A 19,877-nucleotide genomic window follows, 5' to 3' on the forward strand; every position below is an offset into this window, starting at 1 on the left:
AACCACTGAGGAATCTCAATTCTGAATATTTTTCTATCTACTGGCTAACACGGTACAAAGATATACATCTTTCCTGTATCATCTCAGCAGTGTAACAGTGGCATTATCCTGCAGAAAGATGGCACTGCCATTAGGGAATACTTGTGTTATAAAGGGTCTGTATGATGATTATGTAAGGGGTTGAAGGTTTTAACCCTTTAAGTTCCCTATGCTGCTAATTGCTGTAAATATGCGTGTATATTTCGTTGCTATGTAATTTTGTTATTATGCTGTGTTTAGTACAGTATGTGTATACCAGGTTATTTAATGTAATATTGTTAATGGGGTACTGAATTTTACATACTTCTACAGAGGGTTTAGTGGAAATGTAGATAGTTAATATAGGGGGGGTCACTTTGTGTAACGGAAGGGGGTTTCCTAGTGAGAGTCAGTGAGGGCGAGGACACCCATAGAGCTCGGGTGGCCTCTGGCCCGGGCAAGTTAAATACCCCGCAACGTTATTTAGAAGTGAGAGCCCAGTAATCCAGAACATGAGAAACGGCGTCAATACAGTTACATAAGAAGCAGTAAAGTTACAGCTGCAGTGTAAGTAGCTTAGCAATAGCTACAGACGTTTTCTAGAGAAGAAACTACATTGGAATACACTGCAGGACAGACGGGCAGTTTTCTCTTCATGTGGCAGTTCCTAGCATGGGCAGACGCCCTCATGGCCGGGGTAAAACGGCCGGGAGAACTCTCAAAGGAAACTAGGCTGCACAGGGAGAATACAGAGGAAATGTACAGTGTGGTATGACCCGGTCTCAAGCCATGTAACAGAGTGAGTGAAGAAGGAAAGGAAGAAGTGATGTATAATGTGAATACTGCTGTAACTGATGTTCTGGATCTGGATGTACTGCGAAGTACCGAGAGTAAAGTTTGGTATTTTGAATTATACCTCGACTGTGTCTCTGATCATTCACCTAAGGCCAAAGGCGACCCCACGAAAAGGGGGGTAGACCTAATCGGCACCAGGAATGTACAGGCAAGTGAACTACACAAGATATGTAGTGTGTGAAGGGAGTCCAGGGCTTAGGTGCCCCGGTGTCCTCAGCCATGACTACGGCACTGGCCGACCTTTACAATTAGATAGGTGACAGTGTCACATCCACATGATACCAGAACCCAAGGTTTCCCAGAATATAGCTCCAATCATCACTCTGCCCCCACCGGCTCGTCTTCTTCCCATAGTACATCCTGATGCCATGCAGTGGTGTAACTAGTGTCTCCGGTGGGCCCAGGTGCAATTTTGTAGTAATCTCTCGCAACTTATAGTTAACTCCCCCATCCTAGGTCCCTTCCAGGAATATATTTTAGTCCAACCTGGGTCCCTACCAGGTATATATGTCCCCCATCCTGGGCCCCTTCCTGGTATGTGTCCCGCATCCTGGTGTATTTTGCCCCTCATCTTGGACCCCTCCCTGGTATATGTCCCCCATCCTGGGCCCCTTCCTGCTATATATGTCTCCTTCTTGGTATATACACTGAGGGGCAAAAGGGTACCAATGCTTTCATCTTTTAACTTTCAGACTCCATATCTCACCACCCACTACTACTTCGAAAGTGAGACTACCATCATTTTATAGACAATCATCTTGGCTATCTCATCCATAAATTTGACTTGCAACTATTTACCATATGATTAATTATGCAGATTCTTGTCATGTCACTGCATTGTTACTGTTTTGCTCCTAAAGATCAAAATTTTAATTATTTTGTTAGTATTTTGTAAATCCACCTTTGGTTTTTAACACTGCCTGAATCCTTCTGGACTGCTATCGATCAGATTCAAATATGTCTTAACAGAAATCTGATCCCAGGTCTCTTCTATACGTTTCCACAGTTGGTGCATACTGGTCGACTCACTTGGGGATGTATACAGGTTTTCTTTAACTCTGCCCACAGTGTTCTATAGGGTTGAGTTCTGAAGAGTGTGCGGCCAATCCAGCACCTCTACTTCATTGTCATTGAACTATTTATTCGCCAATCTCGACATATACTTTGGGTCGTTGTCCGGCTAGAACACTATCTCGTCCTTTTCATAGCCATAGTACTGGAGTGTATGAAGAAACTCATCCTGTAGGATAGTCACATATAGCTCAGCATTTCATATTCTTCCAAATATCATGACACTCTTAATGCAGTTTGGCAATTTTCTTGGCCGAGAGACCACTATCGATGAGCTGGATGATGATGTTTCTCTTTTCTTGGAAACTTTCATGGCTGATTCAAACCAGTGACCTTTTGCTTGGGACTCAACCTAATAACACACTGAACTATTAGGGTATGTCTCCTCTTTCCAGATTGTCAGCGCTTTGGACGCAGCGGATACCCGCCCCACCCAAAGCGCTGCCCTCTTTTCTAAGCGCAGTGATTCCACATGTGTTCCACAAGATAAATAGACATGCTACGGTCTAGAAAGACGCGCCACATGTCCGGTTGCGCAGGTCTGCCACATGCGTGTTTGCACGCATAGTGGAGACGAGATTTCATAAAATCCCCTCCACAATGCTGTAACATCTTGACACTGTGGAATTTAAGTGAAATTTAGGTATGAGGCTAGAAAAAGGCCCCATGCTATCACATCGGGAGTGCGGTGAAATATAACATCTGTGTATGCTTAGTGGTGTTGACAGGAGCAGCGGACATGTCTCACACCATTTGCGCTTTCCAACAAATCTGTTTTATATCATTCCTCTGTATTTTTGGATTGTATGTGTCTTTTACACCTTGTGCACTGTTTCTTCCTTGTTGTGTGCTGTATTTTGGTATCTGGTGTAGTGTTTCTTGAGCGGTGTTTGCTATGTGGTGTCTCCCTTGTGTGCTGTGTGTCTGGGTCGCCCTCCCAGGGCTGTGGGGTACTCGGTACCGGGCCGGTGTCAGCGGGATGTGTCACAGCAGCGGTGACCCGGTCCGTGGCCCTGGGCGCCCAAGTAATGGGGGAATGTAGTTAATGGAATGGAATAGTTCGTGACGCCACCTGTGGTGTTCGGCAAGTAAGATGTTAAGCGGACGCTGCATGCAGATCCACTGGGACTGATGGTAGGGTGCAGCAAAGGTGTAAAAGCTCCCCACAGGTGAAGCTGTAGACCCAGGGCAGTGTAGATGTGGTTGGCACGGGGATGTAGTAGTGCCGGAAAGGTAGGAAGCAGACAAGACACAGCGGGGTGCAATTTCTGTACCTTTACTTGATAACTGCAGTCCAGGGTCCTGATTACTGATGGTAACGGAGCAGGCTAGCCTGGAAGCAACTCAGGGATTCTCTCTCAGCAGATGGGCAGTGCAGTCACCTTCCTAGCACCTGTTTGAATGAAGCACTCCAAGTACTGAGTTACACTGAAGTTCCTCCTCCTGTCAGATGTTCCCAAGAACCTTACTTGCACGGCAGACAGCTGTAGCCTTTCTCGGGGACTCCTCTCTCTTGAGTCCTGGCTCACTATCCAAGCTGCTGTTGTGCCCTCAAGTCTTAGATGGGAGTAGGGCATTTACAGCCTCCTACTCCTCTGGTGTCTGTTGCAGGACCGTTAGTATCCGTACAACCGTGGAGACCAGGCTCCAGTTCATGCGCTCTAACTGTGAGGGAGCTCTCCTTTCCTAGCTCAACCTCCAGCTTCTTTCAACACGTCTGCACACGTCACCCTCCGCAGACTAACTGACCACTCCTTCCTCTTGGCCCTCAGAGAGCACTCCTCCCCTTAATTCCAGTTCAGAGCTCCCCCTGCTGGCCTGGAGTGGAACTGTGTTGCATGAATGGATTGACTGCGAGAGAGACCCATCATTGCCTCCAAGCCTGGCATTACCATCCCCTGGAGGAAGGCAAAGCCACTGTGGCGGCCATACTCCTGGGGCCGCCACATGTCTATTGAGCTCATACACCTTGAAGAGGTAGCATCTGTGGTGTGGTGTTCAGATTGTGATGTGTCACCTTGTGGTTGTGGTAGAAATGTGGAAACGGAATGTGTATTGTGGCAGCGTTTTTGTTGGCGAATAGCCAATCTAATAGCTTTAGAGCGAGGTGACTCCTGAGCGAGTCGTCTACGTTTATATATGCATTGTCTTTGTCCAGATGATGGCATTTTTGCTGAGGAGACTCATTAGCACAACGTTGCTGTTGACGTAGTGCCTGAGCCTTCTTTTTTTAGTGTTGATTTTTGTATTTTTTATGAGGAGCCATGTTGGCACTGCTGCAGGTATGTGTACAGGCGCGTATGAGAGCCTGTTTGGGGAACTGAGGAAGCTTTGTTGTGTGTAAAAACCTGCACTTCAGTAAGTGGCACTGCGGTTAGATTCCTTCATCAATGAATGCTGATTGGACATGCGGTAGTTATGTAGATTTTTAAAAAACAGGTGTTTATGTGGGGCTGTCGGAATTTACTGCTGCCTGAGGTAATCCCCACGCAGGCGCAGTGGCTGTTCCTTGCAGCCACGAATTGCGCGCAGGCGCAGTGGCTGTTCCTTGTGGCCACGACCTGCAAGTGACATATACGTCACCGCTATTCCCACACAGGCGCAGTAACAGCCGCGTCATTACCTCGCATGCGCAAGAATAGCAGTGACGTGTATGTCACTTGGGCAGGCACAGTTCGCACGAACTGCGCCTGTGCAAGTGACATTGACGTCACTGCTATTCTCGCGCATGCGTAGTAACGACGCGGCTGTTACTGCGCCTGCGCGGGAATAGAGGTGACGTGTGTGTCACTTGCGCAGGCACAAGTTACATTGAAGTCACCGCTATTCATGCGCATGCGTAGTAACAATGCGGCTGTTACATCGCCTGTCCGAGAACAGCGGCGACGTGAATGTCACTTGCGCAGGCGCTGTTCGTGGGACTGCCGCTGTGCCTTATGGGATTCGGTGACAGCGGCCAACTGGTGATTATATATGTAGATAGCCAAAGATGATTGTAGTCTCACATTTGAAGCTGTACAGTAGTGTATAGTGAGATATGGCGCCTGAAAGTCAAAAGTTCAACACATCGTCAGTGTATATGTCCCCCATCTTGGTATATATGTCTCCCATCTTGGTATATATCTCCCTCTCCTGGGCCCCTTTCTGGTATACATTATATGTTCCCTATCCTAGTATATATGTCTCCCATCCTGGTATATACTGTATATCTTCCTTCCTAGTATATATGTCCTCCAACCTGGGCCTCTTTCTGGCATATATGCCCTCCAGCATGGTATATATGCCGCCCATTCTGGTATATATGTCCCATTCATCCTGGGCCCTTTTCTGATACATATGTTCCATGTTCTGCATATAAAAAAACCCAAAACATTCTTTTCACCTTCCTCCACTCCTTCAACGTACGGCATCCTCATCTGGGTCAGCTGAAGTGTATTGTGGCACAGAGACCCTCCAGCCCTGCAATACACATCGCCAGAAATGAGAGTCCCGCAGCTGACATCGGCATGCCTTCTATCGCGACGCATGACATCACCACCATGAGATGCCAATACCTGGCACGCTGACGTCAGATGACGGCTTCTGATTAGCTGGTGGAGTTTTTTGCAGGATAAGGAGTCGGAGTGTATCTGTGCCACAATACACTTCAGCTGAATGTGTTACCACCACCATGGCTGGCCGGTCCCTCTTGGTGCGCCGCGCTCCCCGCGCTCCTGTGTCCCAATGGGCTGATGGGATGGGGTTGCGCCGTGGCTCCTCTGTCCTTCCAGTCTCACGGCCACCTCAGGCCCCTCGCTGTCCACGCATGCGCGCGCTCAGGCCTCGACCGCTCACTTGCTGGGTGCACTAAGTGCCTGTGTCCTGACCCAGAAGTGATATTGCCGAGCGCCCCGGGAGTTAGGTATATCTGACGGCTTCGGCCGTTCTTGGGCGCCTGATTATTGTTTCTTGCACTTGCCCTGTGCAGGTGCTCTCCCTGTACGCTTCCAGTGCGTGCTCTGCTCTGCTCTGTCGCTGTATGCTTCCAGTGCATGCTCTGCTCAGCTCTGTCCCTGTATGCTTCCAATGCATGCTCTGCTCTGTCCCTGTATGCTTCCAGTGCGTGTTTTGCTCTGTTCTGTCCCTGTACGCTACCAGTGCGTGCTTTGCTCTGCTCTGTCCCTGTACGCTCCCAGTGCGTGCTCGTCTCCATCCACGACCCCGTGCCCTTGCTGTGGACTCAGCCTTGTCTTGGACTCCATGACATCCTGTGGCTGCTCTGTGCCGTCTGGTCCTCGGTGAGTACCCAGATTCATCTCATTTGTCTTCGAGCCGTCCCTCTGGCACTAGCTATTGCGATTACCTCCCTCCTGTGCCTGCCCCTAACGGTCCCTGTATAGGGGTCGGTTCCACCTGGCTGGCTCGCCTGGGTTCGGTTGGCATCTCGATCCAGTGGGTACACTCCAGGAATCGTAACAGAATAATCAGGCCATGGACCCTGCTGGTGCCTCGGCTGCTGCTCAAAAGGAGTTGGTGTACTTGCGATAGAATCAGACGCGCATAATGTTTTTTTATGAAGACTATGGAGTCTCGGTTGTCCGCCTTACAGGCCTCTGATCCAGGGAATGCTTCCCAGCTCGCCAGTCTCCAACAGGAGCTGGTGCAGCAGTGTGACACCCAGGCTCACATATTAAGCTATATGGCTTCAGTGGATGTTCGACTGCTCTCCTTTCAGTCTGCCGCCGCAGCTTCTGCTCACGCTCAGTCTCGTAACCCTGATCCTACTCCGCACCCTCCACCCCGCCTTGATAAACCACCCCGGTATAATGGCGACCCCAAATTAAGTCGGGGTTTTTTGAATCAACGCCGCCTACACTTTGAATTATTGCAGCACCAATATCCCACTGATCGGGCTAAAGTGGCGTTTGTGGTGTCACATTTAGAGGGCGAGGCTCTGGCTTGGGTTAATCCTTTGTGGGAGCGTGATGATCCCATAAGCTCTCAACTGTCAACCTTCTTGGAGACCTTTCGTAAAGTTTTTGATGAACCAGGTCGCGTAGCCTCGGCTACGGAATCTCTTTTTAATCTACATCAAGGCTCCCTTACTCTCTGGCAATTCGCCATTAGTTTCTGTACGCTATCCTCAGAGTTGGGGTGGAATAACGAGGCGCTGGTCAGGGCTTTTTGGAGAGGCTTGTCGAGTCTAATCAAGGACGAACTTGCAGGTAGAGATACCCCTACTACTTTGTAGGATTTAATTTCTCTGGCCTCGCGTATTGTTGTGTGTTTCCAGGAGCATTTGGGTCGCCCTCCCAGGGCTGTGGGGTACTCGGTACCGGGCCGGTGTCAGTGGGATATGTCACGGCAGCTGTGACCCGGTCCGTGGCCCTGGGCGCCCAAATCAATGGTGGTTTGAGATATAGTTTATGTGAAAGTTCGTGACGCCACCTGTGGTGTTTGGCAAGCAAGATGTTAAGCCAACGCTGCGTGCAGATCCTCTGGGGCTGATGGTGTATTGCAGCATAGATGGTGTAGCTCTCCACAGGTGAAGCTGTAACCCCAGGGAAGTGTATAGGCGCAGGCGGTGTGAGGAATGTTGGTACCCAGATGTAGCGGTGCTGACGGGGTTGGCGCACAAATGAATGGTGGACACCAGGGCTTGTAGTTACAAAGCTTTACTCACAGTTCGTGGTACACACTGGTGCCTGCCTCCGTGCTGTGTCCTGCGGGGTAGAGACTCAATCAACCTCCCGGGCAAGTCAAGATCCTCCTCTCCAACACCCCGCCAACATGTACCTCTCCTGAACGACTCCTCTATTGCGCCTTGTAGTGTGAAGAGCTCCAGTACCGTGGTACTCTGAAGTTCCTGCTGTCAGATGTTCCTAACAACTCTACTTGTATGACAGACAGCTGTAGCCTCTCTTGGGGACTTCCTTCTCCGGAGTCCTGGCTCTCTATTCTGTTGCTGTTGTGCCCCAAGTCTTGGATGGGAGTAGTGCATTTACAGCCAACTACTCCACCGGTGTCTGCTGCAGAACCATGTGTCCATACAACCTCGGAGACTGGGCCCCGGCCTTGCGCTGAGAACCTATAGGCAAGGTTCCTCTTCCAACCCACAACTCCTCTCTGTTCTCCTACTCCTTCGTTCCGCACTGTTCCTTCTCTCTCTTATGGAAGCTTAGGTTGCAGTTCTACGTCTTTCTCCTTCTGTTCCTTTCCCGTGCCAGCTGGCTCAGGTCACAGAGGCAGCTGTAGCACTCCTTCCTCAATCCCTTCTTCCAGGGATCCTCACTCCTGTCTAAGTGACTTCCTACCCGACTGACCTTCTGTCAGACTGACCTGTATTTCTAAACCTTCCCAACCTTTTATATATCTCAACTCCACCCACCTCCCAGCACATCTCGTGTTACGAAGCAAGGACCCTCGAAAGGTGCTCTGCTACCCTCTAAGCATGGAGCCGCAATCTGGTCCTTTGCTGAACTATCCTGTGTGGGGGGTGCAGGTGTTGGAGTGTGGAAAGGAGTTCCCAACTTACCTAGGTGGTGGGGCACTACACCTTAGGAGAAGGTGCAGTACCTCTGTGGCGACTGAGCCTCAGGGGCGCCACACATTCTCGTGAGTCTGCTAGGGAGCAAAGATCTAATCGTTCTTCTCCTGCCACCTTTAGGCCTCTTAGTCCGCGTCCTGCGACGTCATCCTCCACATCTGCACCTGAGCCTATGCAGGTGGATCAGGTCAAAATGGCTGATCAGCGTTGGAAAGAGAGAATGGTGCATGGTCTTTTTTTTACTGCGGTAGTGCTTCACACTTACTCCGTTCCTGCCCTGAGCGACCGGGAAACTCCTCCACCTAGGCCAGGTAGTAGAGGCCTCCTTAGGTGTGTCTGATCCCTCTCTACCCTTGACCATATCGGTCTTAGATATATCTAAGAGATTCTCGGAGGTGGCTTATTTGGATTCGGGAACTTCATAGGTCTCGAGGAGGTTAACAAGAATCAAATCCCGGTCAGGATCCTGGAGCACCCACGGTTGATCTCTTCGGTGGATGGTAGACCTCTGCGAGAGACCATAACTAAGGTTACTGAAGAGGTGGAACTGCAGATAGGAGCCTTGCATCGAGAGAGAGTTGCATTTTACGTGCCCATTTGTCTCATGCACTTCTTCTCGGTCTTCCCTGGCTCAGGGCGCATGAGCTCATCCTTGAGTGGCGGTCTGGGAAGGTTTTGCGATGGGGTCAGGGCTGCCAGGACCGCTGTCTAACGTCCGTCCATCCAATTAGAGATTCTAGACTTGCTTCCACTCCTGTCGGATTACCAGCCGCATATTGGTCATTTGCCGATGTCTTCAGCAAAAAAGAGGCAGAGACTCTTCCTCCGCATTTTTTCCGTACAACTGCTCGATTGAGCTCATTTCTACTTCTACTCCTCCTAGGGGTAGAATCTATCCTCTCTCTCCCGCTGAGACACAGGTGATGTCGGATTATATCCAGGAAAATCTGGCCAAAGGCTTAATCCGGAAGTCTTCTCCTGCAGGCGCCTGGTTCCTTTTTGTCAAAAAGAAAGACGGCTCCCTTTGCCCTTGTATCGATTATAGAGGCCTTAATGATATTACCATCAAAAACATGTACTCTCTGCCACTCATCCCTGAGCTCTTTGATCGTCTACGGGGAGCACGAATCTTCACTAAGTTTGATCTTTGCGGGGCTTACAATCTGGTCCGGATTCATTCCGGGGACGAGTGGAAGACCGCATTTAACACCCGGGACGGCCATTATGAGTACTTGGTTATTCCCTTCGGCTTCTGCAATGCTCCTGCGGTTTTTCAGGAGTTGGTTAATGACCTCTTCCGGGACCTCTTATACTCCTGTGTAAGGTTTATCTGGATGACATCCTGTTTTTTCCCTCGAATCTATGTATTCACAGAAGGAATGTTCGCCAGGTATTGCTACGTCTACGAGAAAACCAGCTCTACGCCAAATTCAAGAAATGCATCTTTGAACAGACATCCTTGACATTTTTTGCAATTCAATATCTCTGATTCTGGTCTAAAGATGGATCCTGAGAAAGTGTCAGCCATCCTCAATTGGCTACGACCTCAGGGGATTAAGGCCATACAACATTTTCTTGGCTTTGCAAACTACTACCGACAATTCATCCCTCATTTTTCTTCACTATCCAAGCCAATCTAGTCTCTTATCCACAAAGGACCCAAACCCAAGGCCTAGTCATCAAAGGCAGAGAATGCCTTTTTGTTACCTTGGCATCGCGATCCAGTGGGTCCACTCCAGGACTCGTAACAGAATGTACGTTCGAGGATGCACATCCAGCTGAAATAGGTGCTGGGGTCAGCCCACCTAACGCATGGGTACGTTCGCACCCTCTGCGACCGCGATCGTTGCACCCCTGTAGCCATCTCTTTCCCTTTTTAGTGTTGCATATGCACCCGACCACCTTCTTCAATTACCTCATGGTTCAGTTCAGTTGCTCTTGTGCCCGTTGTAGGAGGTTCTGTTAGTAGACAAACTTCAGCATGGGTCCTGTGACCAGTCTGCCACTACACAGCCCCATGCACAGCAGGTTGGGATTCTCTATGTGCTCTGACACCTAAAATAACAAGCAGTAACTTTTACAGCCGTTTCTGTTTCACTAGCTCATCTGTAGGATCGGTCCAGAGAGACTAGTTTTTACTATCATTACCAAAAGTAGGTAATATACAGTATATGCTAAAGAATGCATGCAGCCATCACTAGGGGTAGCACAGAGCATACTGTTTATTCATCTGTATGCAGTAAGCTCCACAGCTCCCTCTAGTGGTGACTGACAAAAGTCAGAAATATACAGTTGATTGTGCAGGGATTTGGAGCAGGACAGGTGTAATAATATAAAAAGAAATGGCTAAACACAGAATATTACAGGTAAATGTGACATAGTGGTCCTGTAAGAAAGTGAGTGTCTCATATAATAGGAGCGTTAGTAAGAATGTGTGAATGGATGAAGCCATCTAGTGACCAGATATATAGAGACATGTGACCTGCTGTGACGCAGCAAGAAAATATTTAAGCCATGGGGGGATGGGGAAGGAAGGGAGTGATCACTCAAACTTGAACCGGGCTATATGGACAGAGATAGGGGACAGACAATAACCGCTAAATAAAGAATTAAAGAAATTTATTTTGCTGTCGGAAATTTGGTATTTGTCTTTTACTTGATATTGTATCTTGACTTGCTGAACTGTATGTAGGTAACAAATATTGGCTCGTTTTCCTCTACCACCGAGTCTGCATGTTCTGTGCTGCTGCATTCTCGCCTCTGTATTACAGTCGTGCTTTGTTTCTACCCTCAAGGACTGACTGATGATCTGACCAGGTCCGGGGTCAGATGTTTTGGTCCCACCATGAAGGCAGCTCAACTTCAAGATAACAAGAAAATGGCCAAAGATTTCATGCAGAGGCTTGACATCCCAACAGCGAAATGGAAATCGTTCACTAACCCTCACAAAGCCTGCAGCTTCATCACCTAGTAAGACGACGCCACCGTGCCTGGTGTTACATCGGAGTCGCGGCATTATTATGCTTGTTTCGTATGTAACTAGAATTCATCGGGCCCCCTAGAGAAGATAGGAAAGGGCCCGTCATCATGTAAGAGTTAACTATTGTGATAAAACCCTCTGGGATCGCCTTTGCTGGGGTCAAAGGTCACGTGCGTTTAGCATGAAACTCAGGCGCACAAGCCGGGGTCCGGGTATAACTGACAATGGGTCAGGTTTATTAAAGGTGAAAGCAATGCATAAAGGAAATAAAACATAAAAGAAATCCTTGCCTGTCCGGCACTAACTAAACAAGGTACAACCTAACTACCAACTGGTGGGCTTCTCCCATCCAGCCAAACCACAGTTGCAGTGGGCACTGCTTCCACTCACGTGTGTCTCACACAGACAGGCTCTCTGTGTCCCCAGGCTGAGACACTCACACAACCACCTGGCATCCTTTTATATCCGCCTCCCATTATTCATTAGTAACCAGGTGCGATACTGACCAGACTAGGCCACATAGGAAAGGTATCTGGGCGAGATATACCTGCCCTCATCCACTATTCCCACATGATTCTGACATATCCCCCCTCCCTCTGCTCAGACCACTCCGGTCGAGCAATGACACCCGCCAAACAGTGCACTCGGGACAGGGCATCTGCATTCCCCATCTGTACCCCTGGGCGATGCTCCACCGTAAAGTGTAGGCCTGCAGGGCAAGGAACCACCGGGTCACCCGGCTATTCCGTTCCTTGTGCAAGCGCATCCACTTGAGAGGGGCATGGTCAGTGATCAGCCTGAACTTTCGGCCCACCAGGTAATATTTGAGGGCCTCTAGAGCCCACTTAATGGCTAGGCACTCTTTTTCTACAACTGCATACTTTTGCTCCTGTTTATTCAGCTTCCTGCTGAGATAGAGGACTGGGTGTTCCACTCCGTCCTTCACTTGTGACAGTACGGCCCCGATACCGGTATCAGAGTATCAGAGGCATCCGTTTGTACCACAAACTCGCTGCGGAAGTCCGGAGTCACCAGTACGGGTTGAGAGCAAAGTGCTCGTTTTAGGCTATGGAAGGCTTCTTCAGCCGCTAAATTCCATTTAATCATGACGGAGTCTTTCCCTTTGGTAAGATCCGTCAGGGGGGTAGCGATGGCTGCAAAATTGGTTATGAACCGGAGATAATAGCCGGCGATCCCCAGAAAGGCTTGCACCTGCTTCTTGTTGACAGGTTGCGGCCAGTCCTGAACCGCTTGAATCTTATCGACCTGGGGTTTAACAATATCCCTCCCAATTACATACCCCAAATACCGGGCTTCTTCTAGCCCGATGTGACATTTCTTGGGGCTCGCGGTTAGACCTGCCTCCCACAGGTCGTCAATCACAGCTTGTACTTTCTGGAGATGAGTCTCCCAGTCCAAGCTGTAAATGACACTGTCATCCAAATAGGCCGAAGAGTACTGCCTATGTGGCCTCAGGACTCAATCCATCAGTCTCTGGAAGGTGGCCGGTGCTCCATGCAGTCCAAACGGCATATACACATACTGAAATAAACCTTCCGGCGTAGCAAATGCCGTCTTTTCTCTGGCCGCCTCCGCCAGAGGGATCTGCCAATACCCCTTTGATAGGTCTTGGGTCATAATATACCAGGCTTTTCCTAACCGATCTATTAACTCGTCGACCCGGGGCATAGGGTAGGCATCAAGTTTTGAGACCGCATTCAGTTTCCTGAAGTCATTGCAGAACCGAATGGTGCCGTCCGGTTTAGGAATTAGCACAATCGGGCTGGACCAAGCACTGTGCGTTTCCTCAATGACTCCTAACTCTAACATTGCCTTCACGTCTCGGGAAACGGCTTCACGGCGCGCTTTCGGGATTCGGTAGGGTTTTACGTGAACTGTGACACCGGGTTCCGTTACGATGTCATGTTTCATTAGCGTAGTCTGCCCAGGTTTTTCTGAGAAAAACTTTTGGTTTTGAAGTAGAAACTGCCTGACCTCAGTCTTTTGCCGCTTCGAGAGAGTCTCTGCAACCCGTACCTCCGGTACGGTATGCGAGCAGACGGGACGGGCCAGCTCCGCTGACCAGGCAGACCGATCTTTCCAGGGTTTTATCAGATTTACATGATAAATCTGTTCAGGTTTCCGTTCACCTGCCTGGTATACTTTGTAGTTTACTTCACCAACTCTTTCCTTAATCTCAAAGGGGCCCTGCCACTTTGCCAGGAACTTACTGTCCACCGTGGGAACCAGAATCAACACCCTATCTCCGGGTGCAAACGTACAGATCTTGGCGCCCCTATCATAGATTCTTTTTTGGGCTCCTTGAGCCTGCATCATGTGTTCTTTCATGATAGGCATAACAGCCGCAATACGGTCCTGCATTTGTGTTACGTGATCTATCACCGTTTTAAACGGAGTGACCTGACCCTCCCAGGTTTCTTTTGCGACGTCTAACAGTCCACGAGGACAAAGGGCGTACAGTAACTCGAAAGGCGAGAATCACGTGGAAGGCTGGGGTATTTCCCTGATGGCAAAAAGCAAATACGGAAGTAAATAGTCCCAGTTCTTCCCATCCTTGTCTATCACCTTTCTCAGCATCTGCTTCAGAGTTTTATTGAACCGTTCGACCAACCCGTCTGTTTGAGGATGATACACGGATGTGCATAACGGTTCGATTTGTAACAACCGGCAGAGCTCCTTCATTAACCTGGACATAAAGGGGGTCCCCTGGTCGGTGAGTATCTGTTTTGGTATACCGACCCGACTAAACACATGCACCAGTTCCTTGGCAATCGTCTTGGTGGCCGTGTTACGCAAAGGGATGGCCTCCGGGTAACGAGTGGCATAATCCAAGATGACCAGGATATGTTGGTGTCCACGTGCAGACCGTGGAAGGTGCCCAACTAAATCCATCCCAATCCTCTCTAACGGGACTTCAATAATAGGTAGGGGTACCAAAGGACTACAGAACCGGGGCTTAGGTGCAGAGGCTTGACAGTCAGGACAAGACTCTCAATATACACGAATATCGTGATGCATGCCTGGCCAAACAAAACAGTGTAATATCCTTTCGGTGGATTTCTGGACTCCCAGGTGACCTCCCATCACATGTCCGTGGGCCAGGTCCAGCACATGCCGCCAGTAGGGTTTTGGCACGACTAACAGTTGCACCATGTCTTCCCCCATTTTCTCTATCTGATAGAGCAAATCAGTCTCCAGGACCATGTAAGGATATGCCAGCCTAGAGCAAGGTTCTACAGGTACCCCATTTATCACTTTTACATTTGTCCTAGCCTGAGAAAGGGTAGGATCCTTTATTTGCTCACTTTGGAAGTCATCTTTCTGGACTTCCAAATCCGGCAAACGGGGAGGTGGACGGCTGTCGGCCTCCTCCTCTTCCTGGTCTCCTCCGTATCACCCGCCAAGACTGAAAACGGGAACTGCAGGTCATTTCCAGCAGACTCTCCCCCCGAGTCTTCCTGGGGGACCTCTTCCAGGGGTTCGGGTCCCACATGCGCCCTGGGAGAAGAGTCACGTACCCTGCTACCCTGGGGCATCAACCGATTCTCCCACAACTGCCAGAAGTTTGGAAAATCCCGGCCCAAGATAACAACATCATGCAATAACGCAGGGACGAGTCCCACTTTATGTTGCACAGACCCTTAGGAAGTTGTAATGCATATGACCGTGGTGAGGTACGAACAGGTGTCTCCATGCACACACTTTACAGAAAATTTCTCTGATGGTCCAGTCGGGGCTGACACCAGACTGGCCTTCACCAGAGTCACCACACTTCCCGAGTCTAACAATGCCACCTCATTTTTGCCATCAACAGTTAAATCACACAAGTGTTTTTCCACATCCCTTTGACCAGCATTCACACTCACTACCCGTGCAACCATAGACATGCGGTTTTTAGAGTCTGTGACGTCGCACTGCATGGGTTCAGCAGTGACCAGACTGTTCGCAGCAATGTGGCCCATCTCTTGGCAGCGGAAACACCTAACGGACCCCTTGCTTAGACCATAGTTCGTTACTCTCGGCCTTGCAGTGCGGGCAGTACCGTTTTCCTCTCCCACTGTCTTAGGGATTTTTCCTTCTCCCCTACTCCCTGAAACAGTCTTACCGGTTCCACGTGGAGATGATGAAGAACGAAGTGGGGTAGCGTCGTCTCGGAGTCCTTCCGCCACGGAGTAACGTTCAACCAGATCCACCAGTTGATCTGCCGTCGTAGGATTTCCATGGCTTACCCACCTCCTCAGGGCTGGCGGTAGAGCTCTCAGGTACTTGTCCATGACGACTCTCTGGATTATCTCTGGCGCTGTCAGCACCTCGGGATGTAGCCACTACTTCGTCACGTGGATCAGGTCGAACATCTGTGATCGCGGTCGTTTATCTGGTTGATAAGTCAATTGATGCACTCTCTGTGCATGGACAGCGGTCATCACTCCCAGCCAGGCCAAGATCTCGGCTTTCAATTTGTCAAAGTCCTGCGCGGCTTCAGGTTCTAAGTCATAATATGCCTTTTGGGCCTCACCGGAAAGAATCGGGGCAATCAGACCAGCCCATCGTGCCTTCGGCCATTTTTCTTGCACCGCCGTCCGTTCAACGTGGTCAGGTATGCCTCGACATCGTCTTCGGTCGTCATCTTCTGCCAGTACCGACTCACGTGTATCACTCTCGACTCGGCTTCCAGGTTAACCTCAGGTAAGCTTGCCAGGCGCTGCGCCACCTGCTGGAGAAGCGAACGATCGGTAGCTGTCATGTCCACCAACTCTTTCAGCTGGGCCATCATCACCCGATTAGCTTCTTGCTGGACGGCGGTGGACTGTACCAGCGCTTTCACCACGTCCTCCATGCTCATGCTTCCAACGTGATGCCCGCGTTCTCCACCACAATGTGATAAAATCCTCCGGGATCGCCTTTGCTGGGGTCAAAGGTCTCGTGCGTATAGCATGAAACTCAGGCGCACAAGCCGGGGTCCGGGTATAACTGACACTGGGTCAGATTTATTAAAGGTGAAAGCAATGCATAAAGGAAATAAAACATAAAAGAAATCCTTGCCTGTCCGGCACTAACTAAACAAGGTACAACCTAACTACCAACTGGTGGGCTTCTCCCATCCAGCCAAACCACAGTTGCAGTGGGCACTGCTTCCACTCACGTGTGTCTCTCACACAGACAGGCTCTCTGTGTCCCCAGGCTGAGACACTCACACAACCACCTGGCATCCTTTTATATCCGCCTCCCATTATTCATTAGTAACCAGGTGCGATACTGACCAGACTAGGCCACATAGGAAAGGTATCTGGGCGAGATATACCTGCCCTCATCCACTATTCCCACACTATATATCAGATCTTCAGCACAAAGCTTCATGTGGACCTTTATCGAGCGGGTAGGAGGAGGTCCACTTTATCTCCACTGGCAGAGCAGTGTGATGTCATGATCATGTGGTCAGTACCATGATTGAAAGAGTCATATGGTCTGGGGTTTAAATAACTGAGCTCTAGAGGCCGTCTGGGTTCAGCTACATTGGAGAGGAGTCTCTAGTGCATGGGTCCTCAAACTACGGCCCACGGGCCACATGCGGCCCGCCAAGGACTTTTATCCGGCCCCCCGCCAGGCCGACAATGAACTCATGAACTGCACTGCAGTTCAATGCCGGCGGGCCCTGTAATCGCGGGCGGGACGAGGCGCCGAGGAAAGGCGTTATGCAGCCCTCCGTATGCAGCAGAGCACAGTGCACACAGACGGCGTGATTGTCATCACGCCGCCTGCGCGGCCTGATGACGTCACGCCGCCTGTGTACCTGTGCAGGAAGAAGACTGAGATGAGCGGGCACCTCTTCAGAGCAGCGGGGGACATAGGTGAGTACTTTTTTTTTTTTTTAACGCCGGGTCCTATTTACCTGCCTAATGGGGACATTTACCTGTCAATTGGGGACCTGTGCTGCCTAATGGGGACCTGTGCTGCCTAATGGGGACCTGTGCTACCTAATGGGGACATTTACCTGCCTATTGGCGACCTGTGCTGCCTAATGGGACATTTACCTGCCTAATGGAGACCTGTGCTGCCTAATGGGACATTTACCTGCCTAATGGAGACCTGTGCTGCCTATTGGGGACATTTACCTGCCTATTGGGGACCTGTGCTGCCTAATGGGGACCTAATGGGGACATTTACCTGCCTAATGGGGACCTGTGCTGCCTAATGGGGACATTTATCTGCCTATTGGGGACATCTACCTGCCTAATGGGGACCTGTGCTGCCTAATGGGGACCTGTGCTGCCTATTGTGTGCACAGGAATTTATTCATAATTTTTTTTAAACTATATTCCGGCCCTCCAACGGTCTGAGGGACCGTAATCTGGCCCCCTGTTTAAAAAGTTTGAGGACCCCTGCTCTAGTGGTTTGGTGTCCTGAGGAGAGTCTGAACCTGTATTGCTCCATAGCGGGATGCCACCCGCATAAGTATGGACTGTGTTGCAGTGTTTTGTTTTTTTGTTGTTTTCTGTTTTAGCCATAAAGACTGCATTTATTTTCCCTTCTTGCTGATTTATGCCGCTTGATAATAAACCAACTGAAGATTTAAAGAGATAGTGTTCCTATTTTCTACCTCTGCATACCACCACGTGAGTTGTACTACCACAGAGCATACACTCCTCTGGGAAGTATTAGGTCTGTATAGTGCTTTGGATATATAAAAAAAAATGTTCTCATTCACTGAAAGAAAGCAGAGATCTTCAACATGAGGAATTATAACACCTAGTATTAGTCTCCTTTATTACGTCTGGCTTCCGACGCTTGTGTTTTATTATTACAGTGCAGACTTTCCCGCTCTCGTGGTAAAGGCCGCGACATCCTCCTCTGGAAGGGACGTCTACTTCACCAGAGATAAAGATGAAGCTTGTAGAGCCGTACAACGACTGACACAAGTAAGAGACAACCCTGTGATAATGGGACTTCATTATCTATGTGAACAGATTTTATTATTATTATTATTATTATTATTATTGGTTTCCAATTGGTTTTTCTCTGAAAAAAAGGAAAAAACAGGGACCACACTACCCAAAGAAGAAAACAGAACTTTTAATAATAATAATAATAATAATAATAATAATAATAATAATAATAATAATTTTATTTCTATAGCACCGACATATTCCGCAGCACTTTACATTTCAGAGGGGACTTGTACAGACAATAGACATTACAGCATAACAATAATCACATAGATCATAACAGATACCAAGAGGAATGAGGGCCCTGCTCGCAAGCTTACAGTCTATGAGGGGAAAAAAGGGAGACACGAAAGGTGGGTGGTAACAGTTGCCCTGATTGTATGGACCAGCCATAATGTTAAGTGTGTAACAGTACAGACACAGAGGGCTAATGGATGCATAAAGCATGTGGGAACATGATGCAGGGAATCTGGTTATGGTAAAACTTTTGGCTGTGCCACGCAGGGATAGATTAGGTTAATATGTTGAGGCGGTAGGCCAGTCTGAATAAATGCGTTTTCAGGGCACGCTTAAAATTGTGGGGATTGGGGACTAATCGTATTGACCTGGGAAGTGCATTCCAAAGAATTGGCGCAGCACCTGTATAGTCTTGGAAACGGGAGTGGGAGGTTCTGATTATTGTGGATGCTAACCTCAGGTCATCAGCAGAACGGAGGGCACGGGTAGGGTGGTATACTGAAACAAGGGAGGAGATGTAGGGTGGTGCTGAGCCATGAAGAGCTTTGTGGGTGAGGGTGTGGCGCCCCTGAGGCTCAGTCGCCACAGAGGTACTACACCTTCCTCTCTCCTAAGGTGTGGTGCCCCACCATCCAGGTAAGTTGGAGGCTCCTGACCACGCTCCAACACTCGCACCCCACACAATAGAGTAGTTCAGCACAACCACATTGCGGCTCCTTGCATAGAGAGAAGCAGAGCACCTTTGGTGGTTCCCTGCTTGGAACACTAGATGTGCTGGGAGGTGGGTGGAGTTCAGAATATATATATATATATATATATATATATATATATAAGCGGGATGGTTTAGGATCAGGGGTTAGTCTGACAGGAGGTCAGTGAGGAAGGAAGCCACTCGAGAGGAGTGGGGATCCCTGGGAGAAGGGATGGAGGAAGGAGTGCTGCAGCTGCCTCAGTGACCTGAGCCAGCTGGCACGGAAAGGAAAGGAAAGAAGGAGAAGGACGTTGACCTGAAGCCTGAGCTTCCATAGAAGGGAAAGGACAAGTGCGGAACGTAGGAGTAAAAGGGAACACAGAGGACGTGGGTTAGAGGAAGAACCCTGCCTAGATGTTCTAAGCGCAAGGCCGGGGCCCGATCCCCGAGGTTGTATGAACACTAATGGTTCTGCAGCAGACACCGGTGGAGTAGTGCACTACTCCCATCTAAGACTTGAGGGCACAACAGCAA

The 19,877-nt window shown here is 49.4% G+C and overlaps 1 protein-coding gene across 1 annotated transcript in view; it reads left to right on the top strand.

The window, feature by feature from the left end:
- The window catches only part of LOC141097506 (trifunctional purine biosynthetic protein adenosine-3-like), a 31,886-nt gene that overhangs the window by 9,153 nt on the left and 2,856 nt on the right, over positions 1-19,877 (top strand). The window contains exons 3-4 of the mRNA XM_073584730.1: positions 11,266-11,440; positions 18,277-18,388. Coding sequence (XP_073440831.1) covers positions 11,266-11,440; positions 18,277-18,388 — 287 coding nt within the window. The remainder of the gene's footprint in view (positions 1-11,265; positions 11,441-18,276; positions 18,389-19,877) is intronic.

The sequence above is a fragment of the Dendrobates tinctorius genome, unplaced genomic scaffold (genome assembly GCF_039654945.1).
Source record: "Dendrobates tinctorius isolate UK_male_01 unplaced genomic scaffold, ASM3965494v1 ptg000084l, whole genome shotgun sequence".
Taxonomy (NCBI): Eukaryota; Metazoa; Chordata; class Amphibia; order Anura; family Dendrobatidae; genus Dendrobates; species Dendrobates tinctorius.